This window comes from Pristis pectinata, chromosome 15, assembly GCF_009764475.1.
Source record: "Pristis pectinata isolate sPriPec2 chromosome 15, sPriPec2.1.pri, whole genome shotgun sequence".
NCBI lineage: Eukaryota > Metazoa > Chordata > Chondrichthyes > Rhinopristiformes > Pristidae > Pristis > Pristis pectinata.
In genome coordinates this window covers 8,072,801-8,097,156 of record NC_067419.1, presented here as the reverse complement: position 1 = coordinate 8,097,156, position 24,356 = coordinate 8,072,801, and the positions used below count along the sequence as shown (strand labels likewise).

Genomic DNA, 24,356 nt, shown 5'->3' with positions numbered 1-24,356 from the left:
CTCCTGTATCTTTGGCCTGATGGGAGAGGAGCAAAGAGAGAATGACATGGGTGGGTGGGGTCTTTGATTATGCTGGCTGCTTCAGCAGTGAGAGGTATAGACAAGAGTCCATGGAGGGGAGGCTGATTTCTGTGACGCACTGGGCTGTGTTCACAACTCTCTGTAGTTTCTTGTGGTCCCGGGCAGAGCAGTTGCCATACCAAGCCATGACGTATCCAGATAGGATGCTTTCTATGGTGCATCAATAAAAGCTGGTGATTGTCAAAGGGGACACACCGAATTTCTTTAGCCTCCTGAGGAAGTAGAGAATAACTTGAGAAGTTTTTCAAAGCACATAATAAGGCATTCATAAAATATCTGAAATAATAAAAATTAACCATTCAATTCTAAATTAAAATAATAGAAACATAAATACTGTACTCACCATGTGATAGTGGTGGCCATGCACATGGAGGTGGCAGCAGGGGACATGAGAGGCAGAGTTGGCTGGTCTACAGAAGATGATGGTGGTCGTGGTGAACCTGAACTTGCTGGAGTTTGTGATATTGAGAACAAAGGTGACTACTCCTAGGTGATTGCTGAATGAGGTCTAAAGGAGGTGTCAGTGGATGTATGGAGTACTGTTTCTTTATCTGACAATACTCCTTAGAGCAAAACAAAGCATCCACCATCATGCAGCCACTTCTAACACTGTGTTCCTTATAGAGATTGCCATCTTGGGAAGGTGGCTTTCTCCATGCAGCAGAACCTATCCATAGTCTTTTGCCATTGAACTGCTTTGATAGTGATGGTGATGGTACTTTGTCAATGGCTTGCTGTTCATTCCATGGTCTCTGTTGGAAACCAGCCTCCCCTCCATGGTCTATACTTCTCGCTGCCTCGGCAAAACACCCAGCATAGTCAAAGACCCCACCTAACCTGGACATTCTCTCTTCTCCCCTCTCCCATCGGGTAGAATATACAAAAACCTGAAAGCGTGTACCACCAGGCTCAAGAACAGCTTCTATCCCAATGTTATAAGACTACTGAATGATTCCCTAGTGCGATAAGATGAACTCTTGACTTCGCAATCTACCTCATTATGATCTTGCACCTTATTGTCTGCCTGCACTGCATTTTCCCTGTAGCTGTAACACTTTATTCTGCATTCTGTTATTGCTTTCCCTGTACTACCTCAATCCACTGTGTAATGAACTGATCTGTACGAACGGTATGCAAGACAAGTTTTTCACTTTACCTCGGTACAAGTGACAAAAATAAACCAATCCCAATTCCAGTTCCAAGAAAATCATTTGTGAACTCTTTGCCATGCGATTCCAGCATCTCTTCCGAATGATCCTGGTATACTTCTTCAAACCCAGCCACATTTGCCAACTTTGCCACTTTCCCATTCATTCACCATTCATTGTTGTAAGGGTTACATCATCCCAAGGCTATCTTGGTATTGTACCAATTCCAAACTTCCCAAATGTTGGATTTGTCATTGCCGTTCAACTCCGAAATGGCTTCATTAGGATGTAGTAAGCCTCAAAAATAGTGAGAGCACCCTCGTCCACCCTCATCGTAATAATGAAGTACCTGTGGGGTCAGCGGGAGCAACCAAGACACAACTTAGATGTTAACCAGATATCCTGCCGCAGTTTCAACCCAAAATGTCGACAATTCCTTTCCTCCCACAGATACTGCTCGACCTGCTGGGTTCCTCCAGCAGACTTGTTTGTTGTCCAGGAGCACTGTCAGTGATGGGCAAGGTTCTGCTGTTCAGGTCTGCTGTATGGACATATGTTTGTTCCTATGAGAGCTAGTTTCCCCTCTCTCTCTCCACTTTCAGTAATTGTTCTTTCTTAATGGTCTTATGTGCTTTGGATGCCATTCATTACAACACTGTGGAGGTGTGGTTACCGTATTGAGTGATTTTTGTGTATTTTCCGCCTTATGGACAAAATCGACTTGTGGACATCTGTATCGTTCATTACCCAGGCACAACCTGGATTCCTTTAGAGCCCTCAGGTTCTCCAAGTGGTTGATCAAGATAGTCAGCCGCAGTATTGCCTCTGAGGAGAGAGCGAGGCTTTCTTTGGCTACCATGAAATCTGGAGCAGTTTTCCCATTCTTGGAGATGAACATGCGTGAATGTGTTTTCTCCTAAAAGAGCACGTCTTATCTACACTACAGTCACTTCTTTAGTAGAGTAACTACCTTTCTCAATGATTCAAGCCTAGCTGAGTTTTTCGAGGAGGTGACAAAACAAATTGATGAAGGATGTGGTGCATATGGACTTTAGCAAGGCATAAAGCATGGGATCCATGGAAACTTGGCTGTGTGGATTTGGAATTGACTTGTCAACAGAAGGCAGAGAGTGGTAGTAGATGGAATGTATTCTGCCTGGAGGTGTTCTGCAGGGATCTGTGTGATTTTAAAAAATGACTTGGATGAGGAAGTGGAAGGATGGGTTAGTAAGTTTTCAGGTGACACGAAGGTTGGAGGTGTTTTGGATAGTGTAGAAGGTTGTTGTAGGTTATAATGGGATAGAGACAGGATGCAGAGCTGGGCAGAGAATTGGCAGATGAAGTTCAATTGGGAAAAATGTGAAGTGATACACTTTGGAAGATCGAACATGAAGGCAGAGTACAAGGTTAATGGCAGGATTCTTAGCAGTGTGGAAGAACAGAGGGATCTTGGGGTCCTTGTCTGTAGATCCCTCAAAGTTGCCACGCAAGTTGACAGGGTGGTTAATAAGGCATATGGTGTATTGGTCTTCATTAGTTGAGGGATTGAGTTCAAGAGCTGTGGGGTTATGTTGCAGCTCTACAAAACTCATGTTAGACCACACTTATTGAACACGTATTGAGTTCATTTCTGGTCGCCTCATTATAGGAAGGATGTGGAAGCTTTAGAGAGGGTGCAGACAAGATTTATCAGGATGCTGCCTAGATTAGAGAACATGGCTTATGAGGAAAGGTTGAGTGAGCTAGGGCCTCTTTCTTTGGAGCGACGCAGGATGAGTGGTGATTTGATAGAAGTGTACAAGATTATTAGGGGCTTAGATAGAGTGGGCAGCCAGCATCTTTTTCCCAGGGTGGCAATGGTCAATACCATTTAAAGGCAGAGGAGGAAAGTTTAGGGGAGATGTCAGAGGTGGGTTTTTCACACAGAGAGTGGTGGGTGCCTGGAACACACTGCCAGGAGTGGTTAATAGAACATAGAACATTACAGCACAGTACGGGCCCTTCGGCACACAATGTTGTGCCAACAATTTATCCTGCTCTAATATCTATCTAACCCTTCCCTCCCACATAGACCTCCATTTTTTTGTCATTTGTGTGGCTATCTAAGAGTTTCTTAAATGTCCTTGTCACCTCACCCACCCGCAACTGGGACAGATCATCAAGACAAATGGCAGGAATTATCGTTATCCGTCATCTTAATGTCAGAGATAAATTGCGTTGAGCAAGGATTCAATAAAGTGATGTCTGTGGATCAGAGAGGGTCTGACTCAAAAAAGGAGGCCAGGATGTTAATTGAAAGACTGACAGGTGACCTTATGGAGGTGTATAGAATCATGAGGGACATAGATAGGGTGAATGCACCCAGGGTTGGGGAATCAAGAACTAGAGGGGAAAGATTTAATAGGTAATTGAGAGGTAACTTTTTCATCCGGGGGTGGTTCGTATATGAAATGAGCTGACGGAGGAAGTGGTTGAGGCAGGTACAATAACAAGTTTTAAAAGACAGTTGGACAGGTACATGGATAGGAAAAGTTTAGAGGGACATGGGCCAAATGGGACTTGCTTAGACGGGCACTTTGGTCGGCATGGACAAGTTGGGCTGAAGGGCCTGTTTCTGTTCTGTAAGACTCTATGACTCAATGAAAATGTCACCTCCTTTTCCCCCTGGATTCTCCTGGTTTGGACAATCTGCATCCCATGGCAAACAGATCGGACATGTGGAGGAGAGGAGGGAAGTGGAGGGAAAGGCTTATTTTACTCGCTCTTGCCTTCATGGCTGCTGCTGTGTGTAGCGATTCCAAGGTGAATGTTTGATTCTGGTGAACGTATTAATTATCAGGTAGAGCGCAGTGAAGTGTTGCAATAGTAAATGTGACTCCCCAACACCCTTCTGCCCCACTACAGTCCCAGACTGAGCTGCAAGCCCCATTCCATCTGGGGACCTCACTCAGTCAGAGACCCCTCCATCAGTCAGCGATCCAGGTGTGCTGAATGGCACCTGGACCACTGGAGGTCACCGCTGGGAGATTGCCCACTACCTGTTGTAGGATGAGGGACTGGCAAGTGGGTGAGAGACTGGAATGTCGGAGATTAAGGAGCGACCTGATCGAGGTATATAAGATCATGAGGGGCACAAGACAGGATGAAAGCACACAGCCTTTCTTCCCAGCAGGCCAGGCAGCATCCGTGGAGAAAAGCAGGCGGTCAACGTTTTGGGTCGGGACCCTTCTTCAGAACTGAAGACAGGAAAAGGGGAAGCTCAATATGTAGGAGGAAAAAGCCTGACTGCCTGCTTTTCTCCACGGATGCTGCCCAGCCTGCTGAGTTCCTCCAGCATCGTTGTGTTTTTCACCTGGATTCCAGCATCTGCAGTCCTTTATTTCTATGGTTTTTTTCCCGGGGGGGGCGGAGGGGGGCGCTACAAACAAGAGGGCATAGGCTTAAGATCAGAGGCGAGAGATTTAAGAGGGACGTCACGGCAGCTTCTTCATGCAAACGGTGATGCGTATTTGGAATGAGCTGCCGGAAATAGTGGTTGAAGCAGGTACATTTAAAAGCCATCTGGATAAGTACATGGATAGGAGAGTTTTCGAGGGTTGTGGGCCAAACACAGGCAGATGGGACCAGCTCGCTGGGCAACACAGTAGACATGGATGAGTTGGGCCGAAGGGCCTGTTTCCATGCTGGTGAGGAGGAAGGTCAGCACACAATGAGTGACCACACCAGTTGTGCATGGCAACAGTTGGCCGACAGGCTGGACAACCCGCACTAGCGGGCACTGATGTTCTGCAGCGCTCTTGGTAGTGAGACGCTTGTACTTTCATTCCGAAGTACTGCAGTACCCGTGGTACACAATGTAGGGGCAGGCACGGTAGTGTAGCTGTTAGCATGACGCTATTACAGCGCCAGCGACCCGGGTTCAATTCCAGCCGCTGTCTGTAAAGAGTTTGTACGTTCTCCCCATGTCTGCGTGTTTCCTCCGGGTGCTCCGGTTTCCTCCCACATTCCAAAGACATATGGGCTAGGAAGTTGTGGGCATGCTATGTTGGCGCCGGAAGCGTGGCGACACTTGCGGGCTGCCCCCCAGAACACTCGATGCAAAAGATGCATTTCACTGTGTGTTTCAATGTACATGTGACTGATAAAGATATCTTATCTGAAACCCATTGTTTTGTTTTGTGTGGTGGCAGCACTGTTGGCACGGACTTTGTGTGAACAGAGAGACGGCGGCAAGGCCCGTGAATGGAGAGTGGGGACCGTGGGGACCATATGGAGTGTGCTCCAGGCTGTGCGGCGGAGGGATCAGAAGTGCAGTGAGAGACTGTAACAAGCCAGAGTAAGTCTGCTGACCACCATGTTGAAGTGTTTCTCTGGTTCTGACAGGTTTGGGTTGCTTAGCCTGGCGGGTCAACGCCTGGTGGGGAGACCGTGCGAAGGTGGGAGACCTGCTCTGCCCCAGCTGCTCTTCCAGCTGACTCCTCACATTTGGGGTTCGGTGCCGGCTGCAGAAGGTTGCGGCTTCAGATCCGCACAGTACACTGGCCTCCATTGTAGGTGCCACAGTTGTCACTTTCCTCAAGCGTTTATGTCAGCAGTGTCGTTACTGCTGACTCCTCAAGGCTGCAAGTTGCATGTTCTTTAAGTGTAAACCTTTGCAGATTAACAAAACCGCTGATGTGTTTTACCATGGAGAAACAGCGGTCCTCTTCTTGTTCAACCTCCACACACAGAAACAAGGGGTGGGAATAACCAAGGACAATCCCACTCATGCTGGCAGCAACTTCTCTTTCTGTTGTTTCTTTTGCAGAATCGAAAATACAATAACTTCTTAGTTGTTCTGCCAAATCCCCTGATATGGCAAGTTTTCTCTGTGGTGGCACTGATTTGCCGAGTAGGTGGTGGGTGTGGTTATAGTTCATCTAGTTTTAAGTCAACTTTCTGCTTCTGTTCACATGCACGTACACTTGGAGGTGGGAATCTGGAGCAGGAATCATTCCCTCGGCCCCTTCACGCTGCCCTGCATTTCGTTGATCTGATTGTAACTTTGACTCCACAGCCACACATACTGCTGGCAGCCTTCCACCCCCTGCTTATCAACTATCTTTCTACTTCAACCTTAAAACTATTCAAAGATTCTGCTTGCATCACCCCTTGAGGAAGAGACTACTGGGAGAAAGAACTTTGCCTCCTTTCTCTCTCACTGCTTGATCACGTGTTTAAACATTGACCCCTATTTCTAGATTATACCCCAAGAGGAAGTATCCCCTCCACCTCCACCCTCACCCTCGGGGCCACATATGTTTCAATCAAGTCCCTTCTGGTTCTTCAAACACCGGCAGATTCAGTAAACCTGTGTACTGCCACCAAACATTTACATCCTTCCTTAACTAAGGAGATCAAAGCTAGACACAGAAACCATGATGGTGCTGGAGGGACTCAGCAGGCCAGGCAGCATCCATGGAGAAAAGTGGTCGATCAATGTTTCGGGTCAGGGCCCTTCTTCAGGTTTAAAAGGGCAGCTATGATATGGGTGCACTTTTTCAGAGGAAACTGTATCTGACTCCATGCTGGTGAGAAACATTCACCAGAAGTATACAGAGCAATGGGCTTCCCCTTTTCCTATCTCCAGTCCTGAAGAAGGGTCCTGACCCAAAACATTGACCGCAGTGCTTTTCCCCACGGGCCTGCTGAGTTCCTCCAACATCATCGCATTTTTCTTCTAGATTCCAGCATCTGCAGTTTTTCGTCTCTAAAACTGTACACGGTCCTCCAGGTGTGGTCTCACAATGCCCTATAAAGTGAAAGATAAACTTCCTACCTCTGTATTGAATTCCCAAAGCAATAAGTAGCTTCTGCAAACCATGCACTGGTTCACCCAGATCTCTCAACGCCTCAGAGCTCTCCAGTCTGTCACCACTTAGATAATTCCCTCACCTGCCAAAGTGTTGTTTCACATTTTCATGCACTTGCCAGATCTTTATCCACACGGTCCACTTGTCTATATCTCTCTGTGGCCTCTTTGTGTCACCTTTTCTACTTACTTGCTATCTCTCTGACATCAGCATATTTAGCAACATATCATTAATGGCTTTAACAGAGCCATTTACACAAATTGTATTCAGCCTGTGGGAATTCCAAGGCACTCCATGCAGTCCTGATGACCATCTGTAGGAAGTGCTGATGGTTTGACCCGCTTGAGTGTTGGGCTTCAGAGCTTGAGCACCAGCTGTGCATCTGTGGGGTTAAGGGTTTCACAGAGAGCACACTTTTTGAAGGGGCACGGTGCAGCTTAAGGAAGTGCAGTCAGGGAGTGAAAGGGTGACCAGGCAGGGGAAGGGAGGTGATCAGTGAAACCTCAGAGTGCATCTTGCACTACAAAACCATTTTGAGAACGGTGAGGATGGATGTGTCTGTGGGGAGTGCAGCCAGAACCAAGGTCATGAGACTGTGGGTGGATCAGCGGGACAACATGAGCCCATGGGCAAAAGCAACAGAAGACTCGAGGGGGAGGGGAATAGACAGGCTCTTCTGTAGCTGTAGATGAGGCCGCACTTGGAGTATTGTGTCCAGGTTTGGTCACCCTGTTACAGGAAAGATGTTACTAAACTAGAAAGAGTGCAGCAAATATTTACCAGGATGTTGCCTGGAATTGGGGGCCTGAGTTACAAGGAGAGGTTGCGTCGACTGGGATTTTATTCCCTGGAACGTAAAAGATTAAGGGGTGACCTGATAGAGGTATACAAGATCATGAGTGGCGTAGACAGGGTGAAATAACATAGTCTTTTTCCCAGGGAGGGGGTGCTAAAACAAGAGGGCATAGGTTTAAGATCAGAGGCGAGAGATTTAAAAAAGGGCATCAGGAGTAGCGTCTTCACACAAAGGGGATGAGTTTCCAGGAAGAGTGGTTGATGCAGGCACATTAGAGCAACATTTAAAAGCCATCTGGATAAGTACAGGGAAAGGTTTAGAGGGCTACGGGCCAAACGCGGGCAGATGGGACGAGCTCGCTGGGCAACACAGTTGGCATGGACAAGTTGGGCTGAAGGGCCCGTTTCCATGCTGTAGGACTCTATGAGAATCCAGGATGGTGTGTTGCCTCCCTGGTTTGACTGTATGACTTCAAGACTGTAATGAAATGTCAGATTTACATATTTGATGATGATACCTGTTGTGAGCGGGGAGGAGAAGGTAAAGTGGCTTCAGTGGGATCAGGACAAGCTGAGTGGGCAAAAATATGGCAGACAGAATATAGTGTGGAAAAATGGGAGGTCAGAAAAGCTGTTAAATAAAGAGAGGTTGGGTAGTGTTGGAACTAAGTGTGCTTGTCCAGAAATCATTGAAATCATTGAAAGCAAACAAACAATAAAGGGGGCAAGTAGTCTGTCAGCCTTTATTAAAAGAGGATTGCAATACAGGAGCAATTGTGTGCAGCCTTGGTAAGACTGAAGCTGGTGCACAGTTTGGTGTCCTTCCCGAAGGATGTCCTTGCCACCGAGGGAGTGCAGGGAAGAGGCACCAGACTGGTCCCAGGGATGGCAGAACATAGAGCAATACAGCGCAGCAGGGGCACTTTGGCCCATGATGTTGTGCCGCCCTATGTAAACCTTATCCACATTCAATCCATTCCCCTCTCTACTTCACCTCCCATAACCCTCTGTTTCTCCTTCATCTATGCGCCTATCTGAGAGTCTCTTAAATGACCCTATCGTATCGGCCCCTACCACCACCCCCAGCAGTGCGTTCCAGGTACCCACCACTCTCTGTGTAAAAAAACCTACCTCTTTCCCCCTGAATTTTCCTCCATGCACCCTAAGCGGGTGACCTATAGTATTGGCCATTACTGCCTTGGGGAAAAGATGCTGGCTGTCCACTCTGTCTATGCCTCTCATGATCTTATACATCTCTATCAAGTCACCTCTCATCCTGTGTTGCTCCAGAGAAAAGCCCTAGCTCACTCAACCTATCCTCATAAGACATGTTCTCTGATCCAGGCAGCGTCCTGGTAAATCTCCAAAGCTTCCACGTCCTTCCTATAATGTGGCGACCAGAACTAAACACAATATTCTAAGTGTGATCTAAACAGAGTCTTGTAGAGCTGCAACATCACCTCTCGGCTCTTGAATTCAATCTCCTGGCTAATGAAGGCCAACACACCATACACCTTCTTAACCACCCTATCAACTTGCATGGCAACTTTGAGGGATCTACGTACTTGGACCCCAAGATCGAGACACACGAGATTCTGCAGATGTTGGAATCTGGAGCAACACACACAAAATGCTGGAGGAACTCAACAGGTCAGGCAGCATCTATGGAGAGAAATAAATAAAGTCGACATTTCCAGTCGAGACCCCAAGGAAGGGACTCGATCTGAAACATCGACTATATTTATTTCTCTCCATAGATGCTGCCTGACCTGCTGAGTTCCTCCAGCATTTTGTGTGTGGTGGCCCCCAAGATCCCTCTGTTCCTCCACACCTCTAAGAGTCCTGCCATTAACCATGTACTCCGCCTTCAAGTTCGATCTTCCAAAGTATATCACTTCACACTTCTCCAGATTGAACTCCATCCGCCACTTCTCCAGTCAACTCTGCATCCTGTCTCTATCCCATTGCAACCTACAACAACCTTCTGCACTATCTACTGCACCACCAACCTTCGTGCCATCTGCAAATTTACCCTTCCACTTCTTCGTCCAAGTCACTTATTAAAATTACAAAGGGCAGGGGTCCCAGAACAGATCCCTGCGGACTGTTTAAATGACATCATATCAAACTGTGAGCTCTTGGCCTGACCTTGCCTCTTGCAGATCATCACATAAAATCACGAGAAGACCACAGACTGTCCATGGTGTCTGCAGTCGCTCCATGAAAGAGTCTCCAGTTCCTTCCACTTTCCTGCTTTCTCCCCAAACTGGGCAATGCTCTTCCCCCTTTGTATTACTCTCATTTTCTGTGGCAAAACACAAGGTCTTCAATTCATAACATTTCCATTCATTCATTCCATCTGCAACCCCACAGAAAGTGAAGCCTTCCACACCTGCATGCGGCAAGACCCAGACAACATTAAAGTTTGATAAGATTCACACCACTAAAGTGCCAGGGCAATGTCCATCTCCAGCCGCCTATCCTTGACATACAATGGCATTTGCATCGACATCCGGGGCATCAACACTGATCAGACATAAACTGGACCGGCCCCACAAATTCTGTGTCTGCTGGCATGGATTGGAGGTTGGATATCCTGCAGTGAGAAACTCACCTCCCAACACCCCAAAGCCATTGCACCATCTACAATGCACAAATTAGGTGTAGGATGGAATACTCTCCACTCGTCTGGGTGAATGTAGTGTCAAGAACACTCAGGAACCGCAACAAAGCCTCTCACCACCCGATCGACACCCCGTCCAGCACCAAGAGTATCCAGTTCCTCCTCTACGGTGATGGCAGTGTGCGCCATCTCCAAAGTGCACTGCCGTAATTGATCCAAGCCGCTGCGGCAGTCCCACCCAAACTCTTGGCCCCCATGACCTGGGAGCACCAACGCCTGACGTTTCTCTCCGGGCTGCACGGCATCCTGCCTCGGAAAGATTCTGCTGCTCCTTCCTTGTCGCCGTTTCCAATTCCTGGAACCTCCTCCTGAACAGCACCTCCAGCAGAAGGATTGGCAGTGGTTCAGGAAGGCACCTCACCACTGCCTTCTCAAGGGCAATGACAAATGGGCAATAAATGCTGGCCTTGCCTGTAATATCCTGAAAATTGATAAATTAACCAAAACAAAACCTTGGTTTCAGCTGGGAATAAACTAATAATCCTGTGCAGTTTGGGGGTGAAGGGGATCACTTCTTGGTGATGCCACTTTTGCCATCCTGCATTGTACGTGTGAAGATATCACTTCAGATTTTGTTTTGCGTTCAATTTAAGTAGTTGCTTTCATCCTGTAGCATGGGCCTTAAATTGTTTAATGTTCCGATTAGGCCCAGGAACGGTGGGAAGTATTGCGTGGGCCGCAGAATGAAATTCCGATCCTGTAACACTGAGCCGTGTCCAAAGGGAAGAAAGGATTTCAGGGAAGTGCAGTGCTCAGAGTTCGATGGGAAGCACTTTAACATCAATGGCTTGCCGGCAAACGTGCGCTGGCTTCCGAAGTACAGCGGCAGTGAGTATTCCAAGCGTTCTGTGGTTGCGGTTTGACGGAAGTCTCTGTTACCCGGAGTCAGCTGTATGTGCCTGTCTTCTCTGTGGCAGTTCTGATGAAGGATCGTTGCAAGCTCTTCTGCCGTGTGGCTGGGACTACAGCGTATTATCAGCTCAAAGATCGCGTCACTGACGGTACTGCATGTGGCCCCGACACGAATGATATCTGTGTACAAGGCTTGTGCAGAGTAAGTTATGAAACGGCATATTATCGGGAACTCTGGGGCCTTTTCGGATCTGCGTGTTCGCTCTCTGTAGCACCTCGGAACAACTTGAAAGGAACCGCCACGCAGGTTACCGTCGCCCGAGGCACGAAATGCATCTGATGCATCTGGCCATTTGTCTCAGCGGCTTGGTGCTGGGTGCTGATGGGGAGGGCATGTTGTGAGGGAATAGTTCATGGGTGGTCCCGGCCTTGCGCCAGCTCCCAGGGTACTTCTGCCTTGGCTGTTGGACCACCCAGCAGACGTCCCCCTGAGCTGGGCGTGCGGTTTGCTCCCCACCCAATGGCTCGGAGGCTTCCCTGACACCCACCCGCATTCCCGCAGCGTGCCCTGCGTCATGGATGTAGCGTGGCGAGGCGACCTCAGCCTAACCACGGCATTCTTGGATGTGGAGCCAGCCCTCGGAGACCGTAGTTGTGTGGGAGCTGGGCCAGAGTTCCCCAAACCCCAGGGGAGAGGAAGCTGCGGATGAGGTGTGATACTCTGAGGGTGAGAACCATGGCTTTCGGCACAGGAGACGGATTTTCAAAGCTTTTCTCTGACATTAGAGTCAGAGAGTCATAGAGCAATACAGCACAGAGACAGGCCCTTTGGCCCATCTAGTCCATGCTGTCATAGTTTTCTGCCAAGTCCCATCTACCCGCACCCGGATGATATCCCTCCAAACCCCTCCCATCCACACACCTATCCTAACCTCTCTTAAATGTTACAATTGAACCCGCATCCACCACTTCCACTGGCAGCTCGTTCCACACTTGCACCACCCTCTGAGTGAAGAAATTTCCACTGGGATTCCCCTTAAATATTTCACCTTTCACTTTAAACCGATGACCTCGAGTTCTAGTCTCACCCAACCTTAGGGGAAAAAGCCTATCTATACCCCTCATAATGTTGTATATTTCTATAAGATCTCCCTTCATTCTCCTGCGCTTCAGGGAATAGCGTCCTAACCTATTTGACCTTTACCTGTAACTCAGGTCCTCAAGTCCCAGCAACATCTGCGTAAATTTTCTCTGCACTCTTCCAATCTTATTGATACCTGTCCTGTAGGTAGGTGACCAGAACTGCACACAATACTCTAAATTCAGCCTCACCAACATCTTGTACAACTTCAACATAACATCCCAATTCCTGTACTCAGTGCCCTGATTTATGAAGCCCAATGTGCCAAAAGCTCTCCTTATGACCCTATCTACCTGCGATACCACTTTCAAGGAAATATGCATCTGTATTCCCAGGTCCCTTTGTTCTACCACACACCTCAGAGCATTCACTGTGTAAGTCTTACCCTGGTTTGTCCTCCCAAAGTGCATCACTTAACCAACCTCATACTTGTCTGCATTAAATTTCATCTGCCATTTTTCAGCCCATTTTCCCAGCTGGTCCAGATCATTTAGCAAGCTTTGATAGCCTTCCTCACTGTCCACTACGCCCCCAATCTTGGTGTCATCTGCAAATTTGCTGATCCAGTTTACCACATTATCATCTAAATCATTAATATAGATGATAAACAACAACAGACTCAGCATCGATCCCTGTGGCACACCACCAGTCACAGGCCTCCAGTCAGAGAGACAACCATCTACGACCACTCTCTGGCATCTCCCATTAAGCCAATGTTGAATCCAATTGACTACTTCATTCCGAATGCCAAGTGACTTAACCTTCTGGACCAGCCTCCCTGCAGGATTTTGTCAAAGGCCTTGTTAAAGTCCATGTAGACAATGTCTACCACCTTCCCTTGATCAACCTTTCAGGTAACTCCTCGAAAGACCCTATAAAATTGGTTAGATATGACCTACCAGACACAAAGCCATGTCGACTATCCCTAATCAGGCCCTGTCCATCCAAACACTTATGTATCCTGTCCCTCAGAATACCTTCCAATAATTTACTCATGACTGACGTCAGGCTCACTGACCTATAATTTCCCAGCTTATTCTTAGAGTTTTTCTTAAACAACATAGGTATTCTCCAGTCCTCCATCACCTCACCCATGGCTAAGGACATTCCAAGTATCTCTGCCAGGGCCCCTGCAATTTCTGCACCAGCCTCCCACAATGTCTGAGGGGACACCTCGTCAGGCCCTCAGGATTTATCCACCCTAATTTGCCTCAAGGCAGCAAGCAACTCCTCTTCCATAATCCGGATTTGGTCCATGACCTCATTACTCTTTTTTCTCAGTTCTATAGTCTCTGTGTCTGTCTCTCAAGTAAATACAGAGGGAAAAAATTCATTTAAGATCTCCCCCGTCTCTTTCAGCTCCACGCATAGATGACCACGCTGATCTTCAAGAGGACCAATTTTGTTCCTTACTCTCCTTTTGCTCTTAATATAGCTATAGAAACTCTTGGGATTCTGTTTCAACCTGTCTGCTAGAGAAACCTTGTGTCCTCTTTGAGCCCTCCTGATTTCTCTCCTAAGTGTTCTCTTGCATTTCTTATACTCCTCAAGCACCTCATTTGATCTTACTGCCTATACCTGATATGCACATCCTTTTATTTACCAGGGCCTCAATATCCCTCAATATCCAAGGTTCCCTCAACCTGTTAGCCTTGCCTTCTATTCCAATAGGAACATCTCGATTCTGTACTCTCAATATTTCACTTCTGAAGGCCTCCCACTTACCGAGCATCTCTTTGCCAGAAAACAACCTATCCCAATCCATACCTGCCAGATCCCTTCTGATGCCCTCAAAATGGGCCTTCCTCCAATTTAGAATCTTAACCCTAGGGCCAGTCCTATCCTTCTCCATAATTATCCTGAAACTAATGGAATTATGATCTCTAGATCCAAAGTGTTCCCCTACACTCACTTCTGTCACCTGCCCTGTCTCATTCCCCAAGAGGAGATCCAGTATCATGCTCTTTCTTGTTGGAACCTCTACATATTGATTGAGGAAACTTTACTGAACACATTTGACAAACTCTATCCCATCCAGTCTTTTTACAGTATGGGAGTCCCAGTCAATTTATGGAAAGTTAAAATAACAACTTCATATTTCCTACAACTGTCTGCTATCTTTGAGGAGGTGACGAGGAAGATTGATGAGGGTAGTGCGGTGGATGTGGTCTATATGGATTTTAGTAAGGCGTTTGATAAGGTTCCTCATGGTAAGCTTCTTCAGAAGGTCAGAGGCCAAGGGATCCAGGGAAGCTTGGCTGTGTGGATTAGGAATTGGCTTGCCTGTAGAAAGCAGAGGGTTGTAGTGGAGGGAGTGCCCTCAGATTGGAGGGCAGTGACTAGTGGTGTCCCGCAGGGATCGGTTCTGGGACCTCTACTTTTTGTGATACTTATAGATGACTTAGATGAGGGGTGGAAGGCTGGGTTAGTAAGTTTGCGGATGACACTAAGATCGGCGGTGTTGTGGATAGGGTGGAGGGCTGTCGGAGCTTACGGAGGGATATTGATAGGATGCAGAGCTGGGCTGACAAGTGGCAGATGGAGTTCAATCCGGAGAAGTGTGAGGTGGTACACTTTGGAAGGACAAACTCCAGGGCAGAATACAGGTAAATGGCAAGGTACTTGGCAGTGTAGAGGAGCAGAGGGATCTGGGGGTTCATATTCACAGTTCACTGAAAGTTGCCTCACAGGTGGATAGAGCAGTTAAGAAGGCCTGTGGGATGTTAGCTTTCATAAGTCGTGGGATTGAGTTTAAGAGCCGCGAAGTGATGATGCAGCTTTACAAAACTTAGAGTACTACGTTCAGTTCTGGTCGTCGCATTATAGGAAGGATGTGGAGGCGTTGGAGAGGGTGCAGAGGAGATTTACCAGGATGCTGCCTGGATTAGGGTGTATGGAATATGAGGAGAGACTTAAGGTGCTAGGGCTTTATTCACTGGAAAGGAGGAAGCTGAGAGGAGACATGATAGAGATATATAAAATATTGAGAGGAATAGATAGAGTCAACAGCCAGTGCCTCCTTCCCAGGGCACCAATGCTCAAGACGAGAGGTCATGGCTTTAAGGTTATGGGTGGGAGGTTCAGGGGAGATGTCAGGGGCAGGTTTTTCACCCAGAGAGTGGTTGGTGCATGGAATGCACTGCCTGGGGTGGTAGTAGAGGCAGATACATTGGACAGGTTCAAGAGTTTGTTGGATAGGCATATGGAGGAATGTGAGATAGAGGGATATGCGGGAGGAAAGGGTTAGATAGTGTGAGGGTGGTTTGATGGACGGCGCAACATGGTGGGCCGAAGGTCCTGTTTTGTGCTGTATGGTTCTATGGTTCTATGGTATCTCTCTACAAATTTGCTCCTCTAAATATAGCTGACTATAGGGAGGTCTATAATATAGTCCCATTAATGTGGTCGTCCGTTTTTTATTCCTCAGTTCCACCCATATTGCCTCAGTAGACAAGCCCTCCAGTATGTCTTCTCTGAGCACTGTCGTGACATTTTCCCTGATGAATAATGCCACCATTCCCCCTTTAATACCTCCCTCTCTATCATGTCCAAAACAACAGAACCCTGGAACACTGAGCTGCCAATCCTGTCCCTCCCGCAACCAAATCTCACATTAGTTTATGATATTTCATTGTTTACAGGTTGTATGGTCCAGGACTCATCAAATGCCAAACATGTGGCCTGCAAGCTGTCTGCAGCCATCACCATTTGTCTGCAGTTGGTGATTACTATCAAATACAATTGGTTGGATAATCTTTGATAAGTTTACCCAGTTCCCCGTCAGTGATAATGTATTTGGCAGGTAATTGTGTGTGTTACTTATGCATTAACCATGACCTAACCCCTAATCTCCAGTATTTGTTTTACAGCAGGCAGGATGTGACCATGTGTTGAATTCCAAAGCGAGGCGGGACAAATGTGGGGTATGTGGAGGAGATAATTCCTCGTGTCGGACTCTGGCTGGTACTTTTAACAATGCACAATATGGTAAGTTCTGTCCTCTGTGCGGATCAACAGCAAGGAGAAAAAATTAACTAACTCACAGCTATAGAGTCACACAGCAGGGAAACAGGCCCTTTGGTCCAACTGGTCCGTGCCGACCAAGATACCTATCCGAGGTAGTCCCATTTGTCCGTGTTTGACCCATATCCCTCTTAAACCTTTCCTATCTACATACCTGTCCAAGTGTCTTTTAAAAGTTGTTATTGTACCCGCCTCAACCACTTCCTCTGGCAGCTTATTCCTCTGTGTAAAGAAAAGTTTGCCGCTCAAGTTTCCTATTAAATCTTTCCTCTCACCTTAAATGTATGCCGTCTAGTTCTTGATTCCGCAACTCTGGGAAAAAGACTGTGTGCATTGACCCTATGCCCCTCATGATTTTCTCATGATCACCTCTGAGTCTCCTACACTCCAAGGAAAGAAGTCCTAGCCTGAACTCCAAGGCCCCTCTATTCTACAACACTCTCCAGGCCATGCCATTGTGAAAGTCCAACTGCGAAAGTCCAACCTTGATTTGACTTCCCAAAATGCAACAACTCACACTTATCCCAATTAACCTCCATTTGCCATTCCTCGGCCCACTTACCCAGCTGATCAAGATTCCCCTGTGATTTTAGATAACCATCTTCGCTGTCTACAACACCACCTATTTTAGTGTCATATGCAAACTTACCAACCATTCCTTGTACGTTCTCATCCAAATCATTGATATAGATGACAAACAGCAATGGGCCCAGCACCGACCCCTGGGGAACACCACAAGTCACGGGCCTCCAGTCCAAGAAACAACCTTCCACTAGGGCCAGTCTATTCTTATTTTAAAAAAGTTTGTGTTTTTAAAACATCAATATAAAGAAAAAATGACCTGGTTCTCAGATCTCCCTTTTCAAATATGAAGAATAAATTGATAAATGTGGAACTGTGCCATAATTATATAAAGCAACATTGTGGGAAAATCATGTGAAAAGTCAGACTGTGATTGTAGGACTGTACTTACTGATCAGAGTTCAAGCCATAGACCTTTTGCTGTTTAAACTCTTCAAACTGCACCCCAGGAGTTGGATTCCCTCTGTGCACAGCTGTTGGGCTCACTCTAATGTGCTTCTGGTTAATTCCTTTCGGTAGAGCCGGAAGATTTTCCTTGGTGACTTATTTTGGAAACAAGCGATTAATCTTAATGCAAATCCAGTCATCTGATTTTATTAGGACTTCAACATAATCTCTCCCTGCAGAACGTTAAAACTGTGTGTGCCCATATCTGTGTGTTTGTATTTATCCAATCATGTCTGAGTATTAATTTTATCAAGGCCCAAGCTATAACCCTCACCCTTTCTGCATAGTTCCCAGGTATCCATATCGTAAAGGGAGCCAATCTGCACAAAGAGTTGGGAATACTGGAAACACACACCAGTGTGGGTCGGAAGAGGAGGACAGGGCAGGTGAATGTATGGCTGAGGAGCTGCTGCAGGAAGGAGGGATTCAGGTTCTTGTACCATTGGGATCTCTTCTGGGGCAGAGGTGACCTCTACAAGAGGAATGAATTGCACTTGAACTGAAGGGGAACCAATATCCTCGCAAGGAGATTTGCCAGAGCTCCTCAGAAGGATTTAAACTAGTGTGGCAGTGGGGTGGGGACCAGTAGTGTGGCAGGTGAGAAAGCTGAGGCAAATACATAGATCCATACGTAAGTACATTGAGGTAGTACTAAAAGAAAAGCAATAACAGAATACAGAATATAATGTTACATTTATGGAGAATAACTGTAGACAATAAGGTGCAAGGCCATAATGAGGTAGTTTGTGAGGTCAAGAGTTCATTTTTATAGTATAAGAGTCATATAACTGGGATAGAAGCTGTCCTTGAACCTGGTGGTACGTGTTCTCAAGCTTTTGTATCTTCTGCCCAATGGGAGAGGGGAGAAGAGAGAATGTCCGGGGTGGGTGGGGTCTTTGATGATGTTGGCTGCTTTCCTGAGGCAGTGGGAAGCGTAGGCAGAGTCCATGGAGGGGAAGCTTTTTTTCATGATAGACTGGACTGTGTTCACAGCTCTCTCTATATTCTTGTGGTCCTTGGTAGCACAGCGTGCCATGCCAAACTTTGATGCATCCGGATAGCGTGCTTTCTATGGTGCGTCTGTAAACATTGGTGAGGAGACATGCTGAATTTTCTCAGCCTTCTGAGGAAGTAGAGGCGCTGGTGTGCTTGGCTATTACATCTACGTGACTGGACCAGGACAAATTGTTGGTGATATTTACACCTAGGAACTTGAAGCTCTCAACCATTTTCACCTCAGCACCATTGATACAGACAGGGCGCATGCTCCACCCGCCTTCCTGAAGTCAATGACCAGTTCCTTCATTTCGCTGACGTTGAGAGAAAGGTGGTTGTCATTACACCATGCCACTAGGCTATCTCTTTCCTATACTCCGACTCATCGTTGTTTGAGACGTGGCCCACTATGGTGGTGTCATCTGCAAACTTGTTGGTGGAGTTAGAACAGAATCTGGCCATGCAGTCATGAGTGTATGGGGAGTAGAGTAGGAGGCTGAGGACGCAGCCTTGAAGAGCACAGTGCTGAGGATAACCGTGGCAGAGGTGTTGCTGCCTATCCTCACTGATCAGGAGGTCAAAGGTCCAGTTGCAAAGGGAGGTGTTGAGTCCTAGGTCTCGGAGTCAGGTGACGAGTTTGCTTGGAATTACAGTATTGAAAGTGAAGCTGTAGTGAATAAACAATAGTCTAATGTAGGTGTCTTTACTGTGTAGATGCTCCAGAGCTGAGTGCAGGGCCAGGGAGATGGCATCCGCTGTAGACCTGTTTCAGTGATAGGCGAATTGCAGTTGATCGATGTTGTCTGGTAGGCTGGAGTTAATGTGTGCCATGACCAGCCTCTCGAAGCACTTCATGATGGTGGATGTCAGAGCCACTGGTCGGTAGTCATTAAGGCACGTTACCTTGTTTTTCTTAGGTACTGGGATGATAATGGTCTTCTTAAAGCAGGTGGGAACCTGAGATTGAAGCAGGGAGAGGTTAAAAATAACTGCAAGTACCCCCCTCAGCTGATCTGCACAGGATCTAAGGACATGGGCAGGGACACCATCCGGGCCAGATGCTTTCTGCGGGTTCACTCTCAGGAAGGTTGATCTTATGTCTGCAACGGTGACTGTGGGTTCAGGTGCATCGGAGGCTGTTAGGGTGGGTGGTGACATTCCAATCCTCTTCTGTTCAGAATGTAGATGGATGTGTTGAGTTCATGGGGAAGGGAAGCGCTGTTGTCGATGATTCTGCCCGACTTCCTTTTGTAGCCCGTTATAGCATGAAAGCTCTGCCACAACTGACGGCTGGTCTGGGACTTTGGTCTGGTTTAGCCTCCCGACAGTCATCTCAAAGGTCGTACCTCGATTTCCTGTATAGGTCGGGGTCACCCGATTTGAACGCCCCAGACGTGGACTTCAGTAGGGAGCGGATCTCTCGTTTCATCCACGGTGTCTGGTTTGGGGACACTCGGATTGACCGCCTTGGTACGCAGTCCTCTGCCCACTTGCCAATAAAGTCTGTGACAGCAGTGGTATACTCATTCAGGTTGACTGCTGAGTCCTTGAAGTTGGCAGGAGAGGTAGGAGCAGGTCAGGGAGTGAGGAAGGTCTGATAGCTGGACTGCATTTATTTTAATGCAAGCAGCCTGACAGGTAAAGCTGAACAGGTAACACGGATGACCCCAGGGCATGGATATAATAACTATTACAGAAGAGCACACCTATCACTGCTCTGCTTTTCCCTCCTATATATTGGGCTTCCCCTTTTCCTATCTCCAGTCCTGAAGAAGGGTCCTGACCCGAAACGTTGACTGCCTGCTTTTCTCCGCGGATGCTGCCTGGCCTGCTGAGTTCCTCCAGCATCTTGTTTTTTTCAAGCAGATTACTGCACCTGCAGTCCTTTGTTTCTCTGAAATCACCAAGCTGACTTGAATTCCGTCTGACTCTTCATCAGCTGACGTCGTATTTATGGTTTAGTTTTGCTCGAGAGGTTTCCTAATTACAAGAGCACATGGATGGGGCAGCAGTGGTTCCATTTTACTTCACTGATGTGTGCGATGGAGTTAATAACAGTGACAACTGTTCTGAAAACTATTTCATCATACTTGGGGGTTATTATTTTTAAGTAGACTTTACAAAGTTGCTTTCATGTCGGAGGGGCAGAGAATTTTTTCCTTGGCATCTGAGCAGGCGTAACACTGAGCTGTTTGGAGGCACCTATACAGGGGTCACAAACCTGCGGCATTTTCTGCAGTCATGTCTTGCTTTTCTCAGAAGTTAAATGCACTATGTTCAGACAATAACTTGTATTTAAATAACCTTCAGAACAAGTGGTAGAGTAGTGCAACTTGTAGACCTGCTGCCTCACAGCTCCAGTGTGGGGTTAGTGTCAGTAGTGTAGCAGTTAGCGTAACGCTATTACAACACCAGTGCCCCGGGTTCAATTCCCGCTGCTGTCTGTAAGGAGTTTGTATGTTCTCCCTGTGTGTCTGTGTGGGTTTCCTCCGGGTGCTCTGGTTTCCTCCCACATTCCGAAAATGTACAGGTTAGGAAGTTGTGGACATGCTATGATGGCGCCAGAAGTGTGGCGACACTTGCGGGCTGTCCCCAGAATACTTTACGCAAAAGATGCACTTCACTGTGTGTTTCAATGTACAAGTGGCTAATAAAGAAATCTTATCTTAATGGGTGCTTGACGGTCAGTGTGAGCTCAGAGCATTGAAGGAAACTGTTTCTCCATGCCAGTCTTCCTCAGGAATTTCTCAGTCATTGGAATAAGTGACCAAAAGGATGGTAAGTTTTTGAGGACCTCATGGAGGATGAATAGAGGTGAAGGGGTTCAGGGAGGGAATGTCAGAGCTGGGGATCACTCTGGGATCTTTCTCAGATCCTCCCAATGTGAAGGTGGACAGTGAGTTGAACCTCACTGCACTCTGTACTAACTCAATGTAACTGCACTGTGTAATGAATTGACCTGTACGATCAGTATGCAAGACAAGTTTTTCACTGTACCTCGGTACAAGTGACAATAATAAACCAATAACCAATATTTAAAAATTACCTACCAAACAGGAAACCTTTGACCTGCTGGCTCAGGGGCTGCTCTGGAATGCTGCAGTGATGCTTTGGCCCTTCCCTTTCTTCACAGGTCTGTCTGCTACAATGGGGAGAGGGGTTCCCTTGGAGCCCAACTCTTCCCTTTAAGTCATCAGATGCCCAGTGAGCAGATTTGAACGGGGCTGCCAAATGCGCGAAATTTCCCCCAGTAACGTGCTGCACTGTTAATTACTCATATTCTGCTGTGAAGCTATTGGATAATTGTGTCGTCCCCGGCGGGGGTGCCTCAGTGGGCTGTAGATTGGAGCTGGGGATGTGAGTTCTGTTCTCTGACCTGTATTGTAACAAGCATGGATTCTCATTAAGTACTGGGAGTTGGAGGATTGGCTCTTCTGTTCCTTTTACGTATACGTGGTCAGCTCCAGTACACGTGGTGTCTGTCTCTCAGTGTGGACGGAGATGGCGGTTGGTAACCCGTCTCTCAGTGTGGACGGAGATGGCGGTCGGTAACCCGTCTCTCAGTGTGGACGGAGATGGCAGTTGGTAACCTGTCTCTCAGTGTGGACGGAGATGGCGGTTGGTATCCCGGTGAAAATGGCCGCCGTTCCTGAGACTTCCGGGTTTATTTAAAGGATTTGAATTGAAATCCTTTGGCTGCTGTGCTAGGATTTGCACTCTGCCTCCCTCTGCATCAGTGACTCGGTCTGTCAGCTCCATGACTTGGCCATGACATCACCAGACCAAGTATTCTCACCTTGCTGCTTCTTGTTCCTTGCACTGCAACAACTGTAAACAACAAGTTGCATATCTACAACATGCTCAGTGGGAAGGCACTTCACAATTTACAACACAGGAGGAGCCCATTCGGCCCATACTGACCATGCTGGTCAAAAACAGACTCTAGGGATATGTAACCCCACCAGCTGGCTGTGGATCCATAGCCCTGCAGTCTGTGGATCCGTAACTGCTCACTCTTTTTATCACCGGTGAGGAATCCTGGCTTCCAGCCCCTTTTCGTGCTGTGGACAGACCCCACCCAACTTGTAAACTGAAATTTCTTAATTTGCCCCCTAATCCTTCTACCAATTAATTTAAATCTGTGACCTGTAATTACCAACCTCTCTTGTTCACCCTGCCATCATCCAAGTCCCAACATGAATGCAATTTCTTTATCTCCAGAGATCATTCACTGTTTTGCTGGCTTCACCTCACAGGAGGTGATGTTTGCAGCTGAAAGTTGCCCTAATACTTTGTGCAGAAGTGGAGACAGCTGTGGTGGTAACACATAAATCTACAGGTCTGCATTACCCTATTAATGGGAAAGGACCAACCGAACAAGCTTATCGAAAACCAGACACTTTTGTCTTACCTCTGGTCAGTATAAGATAAGGTATTGTTATTCGTCAGATGTACATCGAAACACACAGTGAATTGCATCTTTTTGCATAGAGTGTTCTGGGGGCAGCCCATAAGTGTCACCATGCTGCTGGCGCCAACATAGCATGCCCACAACTTCCTAACTGTACGTCTTTGGAATGTGGGAGGAAACTGGAGCACCCGGAGGAAACCCACACAGACACACAGGGAGGACATACAAACTCCTTATGGACAGCAGCCAGAATTGAACCTGGGTCACTGGTGCTGTAATAGCGTTACAATAACTGCTACACTACTGTGCCTGTGTGGAAGACTCACCAGGAATAGTAAAGAAACACTGATACATTCAGTCCCGTATGAATCCAAAACCTAGTCCTGGTAGATAGGGGGACTGTGTGTAAAGTCCCTGAGGTAGCTCACCCAACACTCAGAACAAATAAACTCTGTGGACTTTTTGTAGCTCACTGATCCCCTCCACTGCAGGGCAGTGTGGAAAGCTTTTTTTTTCAAAAATAAACCTTATTCATAATAAAGGAAGAAACAGTGCAAAAAACAAAACCTTAACATTCATGGTTGTTTAGTGTAAACTTTAGTAGTGTAAGCTTTAAAGAGAGAAAAAAAAGCAAACAACAACGTGGGGGCTCCCTGAGGTGACATCCCTTTCATTGTTCGAGGGGGCTACACACTCGACTCTGCCCCTCTGTGTGCAGTAGCGGAAGGAGCCTCGACTGTGGACCTTCCCCACCGAGCCCTTGCATTGGCTGCACCCAGCTTCAGTGCGTCCCTCAGCACGTACTCCTGCAGCCTGGAATGTGCCAGTCAGCAGCATTCCCCTATGGACATCTCGCAGTGCTGGAAGACCAACAAGTTTCGGGCAGACCAAAGGGCATCCTTCACCGAGTTGATGACCTTCCAGCAGCACTTGATGTCTGTCTCGGTGTGTGTGCCCAGGAACAGCCCGTAGATCAGAGAGTCCTCTGTCAAATAGCTGCTGGGGATGAACCGGCACACGGACCATTGCATCCGTCTCCACACCCTCTTCACAAATCCACAGTCTGCAGAGGTGGGTGACTGACTGTTCCGTACCACAGCCGTCCCAAGGGCAGCGTACATTGGGGGATGATGTGTGGTCTGTAGAGGAAGGCTCTGACTGGGGAGGAAGGCTCTGACTGGGAGGGCACCTCTCACTGCCAGCTAAGTGAGGTCTTTGTGCTTGTTGGTTAGATCTGGCGATGAGGCATTTTGCATATGGTTTGGACCATTTGCTCCGGGAACAATCCCATAGAATCCATAGTGTCCCTGTCTGAAGTACATTCCACGCTGATGGACTTGTGGTC

At 47.3% G+C, this 24,356-nt stretch overlaps 1 protein-coding gene across 1 annotated transcript in view; it reads left to right on the top strand.

Annotated features, from left to right (window-relative positions):
• LOC127578169 (A disintegrin and metalloproteinase with thrombospondin motifs 20-like) overlaps window positions 1-24,356 on the top strand; it is a 487,994-nt gene that overhangs the window by 253,707 nt on the left and 209,931 nt on the right. The window contains exons 17-20 of the mRNA XM_052029795.1: window positions 5,420-5,565; window positions 11,206-11,387; window positions 11,477-11,613; window positions 16,422-16,539. Of these exons, the coding sequence (XP_051885755.1) occupies window positions 5,420-5,565; window positions 11,206-11,387; window positions 11,477-11,613; window positions 16,422-16,539 (583 nt within the window). The remainder of the gene's footprint in view (window positions 1-5,419; window positions 5,566-11,205; window positions 11,388-11,476; window positions 11,614-16,421; window positions 16,540-24,356) is intronic.